Source organism: Schistocerca gregaria, chromosome 3, assembly GCF_023897955.1.
Source record: "Schistocerca gregaria isolate iqSchGreg1 chromosome 3, iqSchGreg1.2, whole genome shotgun sequence".
Taxonomy (NCBI): Eukaryota; Metazoa; Arthropoda; class Insecta; order Orthoptera; family Acrididae; genus Schistocerca; species Schistocerca gregaria.
In genome coordinates this window covers 679,154,527-679,168,064 of record NC_064922.1, presented here as the reverse complement: position 1 = coordinate 679,168,064, position 13,538 = coordinate 679,154,527, and the positions used below count along the sequence as shown (strand labels likewise).

The 13,538-nt window shown below is 39.2% G+C and overlaps 1 protein-coding gene across 1 annotated transcript in view; it reads right to left on the bottom strand.

The window, feature by feature from the left end:
- The window catches only part of LOC126354404 (uncharacterized), a 356,054-nt gene that overhangs the window by 138,389 nt on the left and 204,127 nt on the right, over window positions 1–13,538 (bottom strand). The window contains exon 4 of the mRNA XM_050004016.1: window positions 11,237–11,362. Coding sequence (XP_049859973.1) covers window positions 11,237–11,362 — 126 coding nt within the window. The remainder of the gene's footprint in view (window positions 1–11,236; window positions 11,363–13,538) is intronic.

The following is a 13,538-nucleotide window of genomic DNA, read 5'->3' as shown; positions in this document are numbered from 1 at the left end:
CCCTCAGCGTGTGTTAACAATGATAGGACACTGGTCTTCCAACAGTCGGTTGGCCCAATAATTGTAGCTTTTATATTATTTGCAAGTGGAGGTAGATTCTTCTTATTGTTTTCAGTATTATTTATTGTAGGGCCAATTAGTTACGAGGGTAATTATAATTAAAGAAACAAACTGGTCTGGGGAAAGAACTCTTAGTAGGGCTAAGTTTGGTACTTTTATGGCTTTAAGTTGGCATCACTGAGGTGAGCCCTGATCAGCTGATGTACCAACATGTTTTGTTTATAACCTCAAACATACGTTTCAAGAAGGCGAGTCCGCTTGAAACGTCCACATTACTTGAGCAACGTTCTGTTATTCATTTTTTATTTGCTAAAGCAGAGAAACTAGTGAATATATACTGTAGAATGTCTAAAGCTTATGGTGAAGGTTGTATGAATGGTGCAAATTTTTACAAGCGGGTAGAGCAGTTAAAAAATGGTCGCCACTCAGTGACTGAAGAACACCGTTCTGGCCGACCAGTTGCAGTTTCAACTCCATCACTTGAAAGTCGAATTGATGAAATAATTCGTGCCGACCACGGCGTGACTGTGGAAATAATAGTTGATAAATTTCAAGTTAGTACTGGTACAATTCATAACATTATCTGTAACAAGCTGAAGTACCGCGAAACATGTGCAAGATGGGTCCCAAAGGAGTTGTCGCGGCTACACAAGGAAACCAAGTTGAGAGTGTGCACAGAGCTAAAGGAACGTTATGAAAGAGAAGGTCAACACTTCGTCAATAAAATTTTGACTTGTGATGAAACTTGCGTTCACTATTATGAGCCAGAATGAAAAAGACAAAGCATGGAGAGCAAGCACACCAACTCATCTGTCAAGAGGAAATTCAAAACCCAAGCATCAGCACGAAAAGTCATGTTGACTTTGTTTCGGGATGCTGAAGGTCCAAGTTTTCGTGATTATTTCGAAGACCAGCGTAGAATAAACAGCCAATACTACTCGTATTTGCTTTTAAACAAGGTGAAGCGAGCCATGAGAGAGAGAGAGAGAGAGGTATTATTCTCCATCAAGACAACGCACGTCCTCATATTGGTCAACTAATCCGTGAAACCATCAAAAAAATGGACTGGGAAGTACTGCCTCATCCCCCTTACAGTCCTGATTCTGATTTAGCACCTAGTGGTTTCCATTTGTTTGATGAAGTGAAGAAGGCACTCCGTGAGAAGAGGTTCCAGGACAACGAGGATGTGAAAAAGATTGTGGGAAATTGGTTTAAACGTCAAGATAAAGAGTTTCCTGCAGCTGTCATAAAAGAGCTGTAACATTCACGTGATAAAATTTTAGCTACAGTGTGACGAGAGGAAATTATTCCTGCAACAGTTATAAACATTATCTATTCGACATATGAAAAAATACTGAATTAATAATTTAAATAATATTCTAGGATATAACTGGACATATCGATGTGTATCATACAAAGACAATGATAATTGTAAATTGCTTTTATGATCTGCGTTTGTCTTCCTTTGTTTTTACCTTTTGTTGGATGGCGTTTGTAGGTTCAGCACGCAAGACGCATATCAATCTGAGGTCTGTTGAGAAATTGTAATTATTTGTTAATTATTATTTGAAAATAAAGTTCATTGTTATTATAAACGTGAGGGAATAATTATTTGTAACGGTAATTCCTCTCTCAGTAAGCATTATCTGTGTTAATTATTTCTTTCCGCTGCAACGAGCGCAGCCATTGATGATAGTGATTTGTATCGCGTTTTTGTCTGTGTTTTCCTTAGAAACAAATCAAATGTTTGCTTGATGAGGTCTAAATAGTGCACAATATGAAAGTATAGTTTATAGAATTTAATAATCATTTCAAATAATTACTTATTTGGTCTAACAATAGAAAGTCTCTATCAACTGTCTGCCACCATCTTAACAATTATCACAGCGGCAAATCCAAATTACGCAACTCTGCAGACATAAATGCTCAACGTAATACAAATGTGTAAAAATAAATGTGCACCGGTGGTCCCGAACTCATTTGAATGAAAATGATTCGAATCAGATTGGTTCTTAAAAAACACTGCTCATAGCACGAACGCTATAACAAACTTTTTTAGCTGATGTATGGAGCCGAAATTAATTACGCACGAGTTGCGAAGAACATTGTTTCAGGTAACATACGTCAATGATGAGCGCGGCTGATATTCGGTGGTTTTAATGATCATTTTGCTGAAGATAACTGTTTCCATCATAATGCATAGTTGTATAGAATCTGTTGTATGAACTGTGATTTAGTGACACTTACACAACTTGCACACAACACTTTAATACGTCGTTATCTTGGAGTTCTATAGCAACTTGACCAAACCTTTAGCCGGGAGAAAAATTATTTAGTAATTACTCAATGTAATAAAATAAGATTATCATTTAAATTTACAAATTAGTTAAATACCAAACCACTGAATAACACAGCGAACGGCACATAGCCTGTTGTAACAAGTGCATAAATGTTCAAGTGGATTATGTTGAAAAGTAGAAAAAGTACTGTTTTGTAAAAATAAACTCTTTTTTTCTCCAGACCAATTTGTCACTTTAATTATTGAATGACCCTCGTACTATGAGGCTCTTGTGGCAAGAGTTTTCGTCCACTTGATCATAGCAATGACTACGTCTTTACAGTAGCTTAGTAGACCGTCTACCCTCCAGAGCACGCTGAGTCGTGTAACTTGTGTCCTCTTATAAATAGATGCACTCTCTCTCGTTAGACAGTTTAGTTGTTGTGAAAAGTCACCTGCAGAGACTTATGTTCACCCAGTGTCACTGATGGAGAGTGGGTTTTTCCGTTGAACGAGGCAATTTGCCTTGATGCCTTGTATAGATATATCCACTCATTTGTGACAACACGACCTTGGTATCAATATACTAGGGATTTTCGGAAACCACTACCAGACAGAAACTCATGATTGAACACCATTTGCATACTGATATATTTGCTGCCACAGACGTTATGCCTGTAAGACCGCTTAAATAAATTCAACTTCGTTTCGGGTGGCATCTCCAGCAGGATGAGTCATGCGACTGCTGGGCACATGCACTTCATTACTCAGTGCTGCCCAGCACAGGTGGTAACGATGACACTTGATAAGTAGCAACACTTTGTGTAATACTTTTTTTTACATGCTTCTTCTTTGAATAAACTCAAGTATAAAATATTTGATTAAAAATATTGGGTTGATGAGGGGGAAATAAAATCACTTTTGTAGGAGATATGTAAATAAAAAATATGTATATACATCGCATTCATTTTGTTCCACAATATTTTGCAAATAATTGGTTATTAAAGACTTTAAATTCTATCGTTTGTACGTTCTGCATATACAGATCTTCTGCTTATGGGGTTAACTGTTGTAGATATCGGTGCTGAGGAATACAGGCATTTACACATTGTTCTAATCGCCTCACATTTACTCTAAGATTGCTTGAGTAGTCTATAATGTCATCATTCTCAGCTCTGACGTACTGGCGCCAGTGACATACACTATCTGTGGTGATCATTAATATTCTGAAACCACTGATCAGAGCTTCTTACAGCAGCTGCTACTCTTGTGGCTGTGATGGTGCAGGGCAGTTCGATAAATTCAGAAAAGTGCCTGCGGGGTTGCTGTGGTGGTGCAGACAGTAGTAAGTCGAACAACTGTATGTCCTGGTACAGTATTTCCGCTAGTACAACATCATGGACCTGTTGTGCAGTTGGAACAAAATACATTATGTAAGTTTAGTACTTATGATTTTAATAATAAAATTTTTTAATAATCCTAATAAGGAGTGGGTTATATTACTTACTCTTCTGATTGATAGCTCTCTGCTGGCGTTTTGTTACACTTTCGCTACAGTAAACAAAGTGTGTATGACAACGCTCATGCAGCTGGATATACATTGATTAACCAAAACATTATAACCACTGACCTTGTACCAATATAAACCCATCCAGGTGATAGCAGCCTCACCTAGCGAAGACAGTGCTAGTCAGACACACGCACAGTGTATGTAATACCAATGAGCGTGTTGTCCGTGTGTTGAGTGGGAAAGGCACACAACCTATCTGAGTTTGACTGAGGGTAGATTGTGATGGAATGGAGGCTCGGCACAAGTATTCCAGGAACAGCACGACTTGTTGTGTGTTTGAGAGTGGTGAATGTCTTCAATAAGTGGCGAAACCAAGGCAAAACGACACCCACACGTCATGGGGTTTGGAACCTACCTATCAATCATTATAGATGTCAGACATCGTCGTCTGGCCAAAGTGGTAAACAGGACAGCGAACGAACTGGGATGGAACTAACATCAAACTTTAATACTGGGCAGAGTACAAGTTTGTCTGAACATGCAGTGCACGAACAATCCTAAAGATTGTCCTCTGCAGCCGACGACTCATGCATGTGCCAATATTAAAGCCACGACATTGGCAACCATGACTGAAATGGGTATGTGATATCATTGGCAGATCGTTGAATGTTCTGATGAATCCTGATACATTCTTCATTATTATGCCAATGGCATGGGGTGGATCCGTCATCATCCAAGGGAACAGCTCCTTGACACCTGTACAGTGCCACAGAGACAAGCTGAATTATACTATGGAGCAAATTGATGTGGGTACCGATGGGTCCAGTGGAGCTCGTGTAAGACACCATGACAGGTAGTGTGCACTGGATGCAGACCACGTGCACGCCTTCATAACTATAATGTTTGCTGATGGCAGTTGCATTTTTCACCAAGATAATGTGCAAGGAGTTTGATGGAGCGATTCAAGGAACACAGTGGTGAGCTCCAGTTGATGTGCTGGTCCCTGAACTCGCCAGATATGAACCTGAACGAAAAACTTTGGAGTGTAAGTGAATGTGACGTCCGAACATATTATCACCCTCTCCACATGGGAATTAAGTGACATGTGTGCAGGTATAGTGCCAACTCCCTCCAGCGGCGTACCAAGGCCTCATTACTTCCATACTATGAAACGTTGCCACTGTTACCTGCACCAGCCCATCATACATACCAACCATCATACATACTATGCTCATGTGGCTTTTTGAGTGACTACATTGGCAAAAAAATTCTTTTCAACCTATATGAGTGTTCACTCCATAGGTATTTTTACTTAATGGTTATCGTTTGAAATACACATAAAAATGCGAAATCATGACATCAGACTCAGTGAAATGCATTCGTTTAAAAATAATGGACACACAGAAAAAAATAAGATGTATGTGCTTATTGGAATTAGAAGACACAGACAAGAAATCAGTTTTAGTATACCAGATTACTGAAAACAAATGAATAAATTACAAAAAGCTATGTGTTACAAGTTCCCAATCAAATATTTGAAGCCACTTAATTCCAGTAAGATAGTAAGAAACAATTGATAATTATGTAAAGATACGTCTTCAGATCATCTTTCAGCAAAGAGACAAATCATTTGTTTTCTCTTAAGGTGATTCTTATTAAACTACTGTTGCTTAACCAAAAGTCACATTTTTTATTTTTTTAAAATATTTAACTACGACAAAACCTGACAGTTAATTTCACTGAAAAACGTTTTATTCATTTATCTTGCTTCCTTCGTATTAATTAATAATATGTGTAGTCCTTCAAAAGCACAAAATGCAGGTGGGTCAGTGTACATTTTTAATTGTTTGTAGTGTGTATTGCATGTTACAGTAATTATTTCAGTTTTAGCTACTATTCTTGAATTAAAACTTAAGTTTGCATTTGCAGTTTGCGTTGCTGGGATACTGACACTATACAAAATGTGTCCAAAAAGTAATCCCCAGCTTCACAGCGCACTATACCACAGTCTGCTCTTAGCACCGGTAGCATCAGCATTGTTGGATAAGTGCACCTCTTGTTTTGCGACCTCATACGACGCGTGATGGTTTATTCAGTCGAACAAAGGTTGGGTGGTCAAGTTTTGAAGGAAGGTCGATAAAAAGCCTTTCGAGACTAATGCAATGTTGAAGCAAGCCTATTTGATGAGTTACGTGCAAGTTATGAAGTGGGTGAAGTAGCTTAAGGATGGCCACGAAGGGATGAACGATGACCCTCGTTATGGAGGAGCATCAGCAAGCAGAAACGAAGACAATGTGAGTCGTGTTCATGAACTGTTGAATTCTGACAGCTGACTGAGTGTCCGGTCTTTAGCTGACTCTCTGAACATTCCAAAAAGTTCCGTGTTCAACAGTGTTACGGAGGAGTTGCACATGAGAAAGATGCGCGCGAAGCCGGTGCTGAAAATTCTGTCAGACAAAGAAAAGGTGTTGATCGCGAGTGATCTATCAGAATGTGTTGATACTGAATCAGATTATTTGGACAACATTATTACTGATAATGACACATGGACTTTCACGTACGACCCAGAAACAATATTCCAAAGTTCGTAATGGTACACCTCAGCATTCCCAAAACCCAAGAAGACGAGGATGAGAAAACCCAATTTGGAAACGATTTTGATTGTCTTCTTTAGCAGCAAGGGTGCGGTTCACAAGAGTTTGTACCCCAAAGACAGACCGTTAATGCTCTTTAGCACGTATATGTCCTGGAAAGATTAAGAAAATGATCCTCCGAGTGCGAAGAGACGTCGCTGCTAGCTGGCTACTGCGTCACGACAATGTACCCAGGCACACGTCTCTGCACATACACGAGTAGCACGCCAAGTGCAACTTGGCAACGCTGCCGCAGCAGCACTATAGTCCCGACCTCTCTCCGCTGGACTTCTTCCTAATCCGCAGTATTAAAACCATGCTCAAAGGACGCCGAGAGCGTTGAGGACATCCGAAAGGCTGTGACAACGCTCTTTAACAAGGTCCTGGTCGAGGCTTTACAGTGAAGTGCCAGAAGAAGTGTGTAGATGCGACGGTAATTATTTTGAAAAATTTTAAAGCGTTTTACACATATTGCTAATAAATATTTTTTTTAAAAAAGATGTATTTTATGGATTTTGTATACACTGTGTATTTCTAACACCAACAAAAAATTTTATTCACAGGAAATAACTTTTGCAAAAAGCGTTTTATGGTGAAAGTAAAGCGTGCAGAAAAAAAGTCTTTGGGCGTGTGTATCTTGGAATAGCCTCTCATGAATTCGTGAGCAGTTCTACAGGAACTGATTCATTATGAACTTTGCTTACTGTTTTTTTATCTTTCTATTGACCAACAAGGGTCAGATAAAAGGTTCATTTCCTCGTGTTTCTTTGTTGTTCCCCGTTTTTCCAGTACTACTACATCTTCTCCTCGTGTTTCTTTTCCGTTCTTTCGCTCATATTATTCCTGATTTCTTATTCGTTCTGCTTATAAATCCTTGTAGGTTTAGCATTTTATCTTTAAAAGGGATTCTCTCTGTTATTTACCATTCTTCGACATTGTTGCTCTACAGTTTTTTTCTTATTTCTGTGATCCATGTCACTGCAGACTTCTTTTACCTGAAATACAGGAATACTTGTTTCGTTAGACTTTTCTCATCCATTCGATACTTTCACTTTATCCTTAGCTCCAATATTTTTTATATATTTACGTAGCTCTTCACATTGCTTCTCATTTCCCAAAGATCTGTTATTTGTATTGCAACTGTTACTTATCTTTTTGAATGATTTTTTTGAACCCTTCAGGTGCCATTTTCTTTATTTCCTGTACGATTGTACAATTTCGGCATTAGGCAAATTTCAAGTATTTTATGGATGATTTTGATAACAGATTATGTCATATACGTCGTTGCTCCTATGACATCACGTTATGCTCATAATTAGTTCGAGGTGTTCGCGCTATTTTAGGTGCACGTTGTTGCAACTGCAACTAATTTATGAGCGTAACATGTTGTCATAGGAGCAACAACGTATCGCTTACCAAAATCATCCATAAAATACTTGAAAATAGCCTAATGCCGAAATTGTACAGAAAATAAAGAAAATGGTAGCTGAAGGCTTCAAAAAACCCATTGCAGCTACGGACCCTATCGCAATGAAAATGTTACTTATCTAATAACCTGTATTTCAGGTACCTCAGTTTTGTCCAACTTAAATTCATCTTTAAGAACTCGCATACATATAAGTATTCTGGCCTTATCATTGAGATATAGTGTTTTAGAATTGTTGTTCTGGAGAGACATTTCTCACTGTCAATATTGATAGATATTCCATATCCTCTTTGTATCTATTGAAAATTTTTCTAGTCTTTTTTGCTGTGTGGTTGCTCTAAGACAGTAAATTTTCGATTTTCTGTTTTCCCTCAAGGTTGTTTGGTGTCTTTTTTTTATAACTGTCATAAATTTTCATTATTTGGATTCGCAGCTCTTGTATTTTTCGGGTTGTTACATTCAACAAGTCATAAATTTTGTATATTCCACCTGAAATGTTGCCACCTGTTCCGTTGGCTCCTCTTTCCATAAGATTTATCTGAGTAACTGCTTCTCTCAAATTTCGTAGAATTATTGTAAAATCGTCTGCAACAGTCGTGTAGTTTATCTTACTAGAAACTAATTTCCTTTCCAAAACCAGCACTTTTCTCCTAAAAGACACCTAAATGTTAGAAGAGATGGCCTACCCCTTTGCCTAACATCGGTTTTATTTTCAAATTGCTGAGAAATTTCTCGTACAAATTTTACTTTAGATTTCGCATTTGTAAGAATTTCAAGAATGATGTTTGCTAACGTTGATTAATACCAAATTCTCTAAAGATTTCTCTATCTGCAGAAGTTTGTAACAAATATGCAATAAAGAGTTCGAAATTTGTAAATAAACAAAACCTTTTGCCCATTCATGCAATATCTAGCAGTGTATGCATGTAGAAGCCACACATCTGCAATGTTTCAAACTGAATGGCTTCATTGTTGATCATCATGCCAACCATAGATGCTGGAATAAGGATATATTGCTTGCCTACAGAATGATATACCATTATACCGTAAATATCGAGTCCACAAAAGTTCGATTATTTTGAAATTCTTGACTCATGTTCCCTAATTTGTACTGATGCTAAAGACCACTGCATATAAAAAAGAGTAATGCCAAACTAGGAGGTTTAAGTTAGATTTCGTATTAGCATAAAGCAAACTCCATGCTATTTTGTATATATGATAATAATACTTGCGAATTTTAATAAAATTTTGGATATTTTTAATAACATTGTACAGAGTAGCACAGTAGATTAATCATCAAGGCGTCTTTAGATGGTACTTATGAATGCTATAAACTGATGGAACGACGTTCTGGATGAATGTATTTATTTAGCCATCGGCGTTAACAAACAACATCAATGCAATGATATCAGTGAATGAGTAATATAAAAAAACTAGTAACACACCATAGCATGCGGTTGAGGTCTTTTTTCCTTACATTAATTATCCCTTTATTTCCATATTTTCACGTTTGTTTTAACTCTCATTATCCAAATGCAGTGAAATTGGCGTATTATAATGAACGTTTGGCAGCAGCAAAAGTAACACAATGAAGAATAGATGGAAAACGGTGCTTCATACAGGATGGATCATTAAAACTTGCACAGCAAATATTGCAGAAATTGAAAATGCGATTGATGAGCAGAAGGTACTTTTCAAAATACGGTATCTCGTAAACGACACGCACTAGTCTTGCAACAAGCACCTCTAACTTTCTAACTGACCCTACTTTAAGTTTTTTAATGTCAGTAGGCAAGGTTCCATTCAAAAAAAGTATGTTGTTGTTGTTGTGGTCTTTAGTTCTGAGACTGGTTTGATGCAGCTCTCCATACTACTCTATCCTGTGCAAGCTTCTTCATCTCCCAGTACTTACTGCAACCTAAATCCTTCTGAATCTGCTTAGTGATTCATCTCTTGGTCTCCCTCTATGATTTTTATCCTCCACGCTACCCTCCAATGCTAAATTGGTGATCCCTTGATGCCTCAGAACATGTCCTACCAACCGTTCCCTTCTTCTTGTCAAGTTGTACCTCAAACTCCTCTTCTCCCTTTCTGTTCACTACCTCTTCATTAGTTATGTGACCTACCCATCTAATCTTCAGCATTCTTCTGTAGCACCTCATTTCGAAAGTTTCTATCCTCTTGGTATCCAAACTATTAATCGTCTATGTTTCACTTCCATACATGTAAATGTTCGCACAAAAAATACACTTTATAAGTGTTATTACAATCTGAAGATAGGCTAACAATATGAGCCTCTCACAAGCACCCCATTCTGTGAAGATCGAACGTCAGTAGCAATTTCCATTTCCGCAATATGTGCAATCCTCCTACCTCTTGGCTAATCTACTGCCTCGGCTCTCGGCATAGGCAACGAAACTTTGACAATATTCCACGTTTACAACTCTTTACTATTCCGTGACACTACAGTATTAAATGTATCATATGATGAACGAGTATTAAAATACCTGTGTCATGTTTTATACGAAAATGTTCAATGTATTAGCGAGTATTAATAAAGCTTTGTCACTATAGTTGGCCTATTGGTCGGAAAATTTTGAATTTCCTGCAAATTGTTGTGACTAGCTTAACTTACAATTGCAGTGGTTAGGAGGCAGCAATGGAAGTTGGACATAATGAGAAGCGAGTGCAATGAGACACTGTGGATTAGAGTAGTACAGTCGGAACTATTTTGGACGCAGGAAGGGAAGGGGGTGGCGTCTAGGATGGAGTGAAGGAAGTGCTTCGTGAGACATGGTCGAGAGAGGTCTCGTTTTTACTGCCGTGAGGAAAGGAATCGCCTGTACGTCGCGATACAGTGAAGTGTTGCACATTGTTTTCTGACCGACAAATAGCTGCATACGTGTACAGTGGGCACACCTTGAAATTCCGTGAATGACGCCCATTATACACTTAATAAAATGTATCTATCTTGTTGACAGGCTGTGAAACAGTTTAGTAAAGAATTTTACTTACGGTTCGTAAAATTGCAACTTTATTTACAGGTTGTAATAAAATGGTTTTTAAACCCTCGCTTACGATTTTTAATTGATGATGGGAAAACCCAGTTAAAGATTTATTGAGTAACGTTTAAATCACTCCAGGTACAATAAAATATTTCACACAGTTAGTATTTTGCAGTAAATTTTCCGTCGGCCTACGTTTGTACCTAGATTGATAGACAGGAAGGTCAAAGACCTATAAAATCGATTGTGCATTTAGTTCCATGCCTTCAACCTCGCAAGCAAGCAATAATCTAAAACGGACGCAAGGCTGCAGTATGCACTCACCTCCAGACACCACTGCTGTCCGTCTCCTTGATCTGGTTGGTGAGGTGCTCCAACATGGCGGCGTTCACAGACGTGTACCAGTGCAGCACCTCGGGCAGCGTGCTCTCATCTGAGTAGGTCTTCCGCCTGAAACGACACCGTTAGAAACTGTTAGGGTACCGAAATAGACGACTCACAATAAACATGCACATCGGGCACTGTATGAGGCTTGTCAGCTAGGGAACTGAGCATTTCACACATAGCAGCTGCTACAGATAAAAAGACGGGAAAGAGAGAAAAGTCTTTTACAAAACCTAAGCAACAGTAATTAGTCGATAGAACAAAGCACAATGTAAAGAGACAAAAAAAATAAATCAGAATGCTGCTCTAATTCTTTCCTTTTTTTTTTTTGGTGCCTCTGTCTCATGACAAGTTTCAACTGGAGACTCTCCATCATGTCCTGTTCTGAGTGTCTTCCTTCATTTATTTGTATATTCATCCATTCTTAATGTCGCACAGAAATCCAGTACTCTTCCCTTCATTTCATTCATTCCTTCCACTTTTCCCTCTATAATTCCTTGTAGAGAAAGTTCCCACATTGTACACGACCCAGTGAAGACTTTTTCCTGTTTCTGATCCTCTTTCCTCGCCTGTTTTTTCCTTCTTTACTTCTTCATACTTAAGTCTGTCAGTTCGCTTCACCTTAAACGTTCTTCTCCGTAGTCCCATTTGAAAACTTTCTGGATATCTTTCCTGTTCCTTTTTAGCTGCTAACATTCGCTTCTACGAGTATATAGCATTACGACTGCTTCACCCTTTAAAATCCTCTCTTCCCCGTAGACATCATCCTCCTTATTTCTTCAGTATAAATTTAGTTCCGTGTAATTATACTTTGTAGGTACAGAAAGAATTACACGTGTTCTATCTTTTCCCCGTCTAAGATTATGTTAACCGTCGCTTCTTTAATTATTCTCACAACTTTTGTTTCTTCGATGTTTATTTTCATTCCATACTCCTCGTCCCTTCTTACAATACACTTCAACGTCTGCTGTAGCTCCTGATTCCGTCAGTGCTTCTTGGTCCTCCTCAAATTTTATAAGCTCGTTTTTTCTCAACAAGGCAGGAAGGTCAGTGGTTAACGTCCCGTCGACAATGAGTTCACTAGAGACGGTAAACAAGCTCTGATGGTTTTTTTAAGGATGAGGAAAATATCAGACGTGCCCTGTCAAAGGAACTAACCTGGCATTTGCCTGGAGTGACGTAGGGACGTCATAGAAAACCTAAATCTGTATGATTCGGTGGGTTTTTGAACCATCGTCCCCCAAGTGCGAGGTCTGTGTGCTAACCACTGTGCCACCTCGCTCGGCTTTATCCGTTCTTCTTCAGTCACAATGCCTCTTATGTCCTCAAGGCCTTACCTATCAGCTGTCTCCTGAACAGCTTCGGTGATATGAGTATCCTTGCCTTACACCTCATCCAGTGGTTATCTTTTTCGTCTGCTCATTCTCTACTTAGTTTTCGCTTTGTGTACATCTTCTTTATTAAATTTCTGTCTTTACAGCCTGTACCAGTATCCTTTAAAATTTTCCGCAGTATACTCCAGTTGACTCTATTGCGTAACATCTCCCAGTCGATGATACAAATTACACCTCCTTCTTCATTTCTATCACGCCTAAATTTTGGGACTTACATATTTACGGGTCTTAGTCTTACAAGGCTGTCTGGAATCATCTCGGCATTTGAAAGATACAATTCTGGGTAACGAAGGTAAGCTCAAATCCGGACTGCCAGATTGCGGGGGGGGGGGGGGGGGGGGGGGGGGGAGGGTGGAGCGTCCACCCTTACTGATAATTTCTTTTGATGCTGTAAAGTGACAAAACAGCCCCTTTCAGTAATTGAACGATGTGACTCCTGCCGTCTGGGTTCAGAGGTCATCCTCAGTTCGTACAGGCGGTTGGCGGAGTTGTTGAAGGCGGAAAGCCTCGCTCGCGGGGTGGAATCACAGCTAACTATTTGTAGTATCGTTCCCAGAACCGATCGCGGTCCTCTGGTTTGGAGCCGAGTGGAAGGCTTAAACCAGAGGCTCAGACGATTCTGCGGAGAGCTAGGGTGCAAATTTCTCGACCTCCGCTATCGGGTGGAGAAATGTAGGGTCCCCCTGAATAGGTCAGGCGTGCACTACACGCCGGAAGCGGCTACGAGGGTAGCAGAGTACGTGTGGAGTGCACACGGTTTTTTTTTAGGTTAGAGAATTCCCTCCCTAGGCCCGACAAGACGCCTCCTGAGACGCTGCAAGGCAGGAGTAGGCAAAATGCAACAGGGA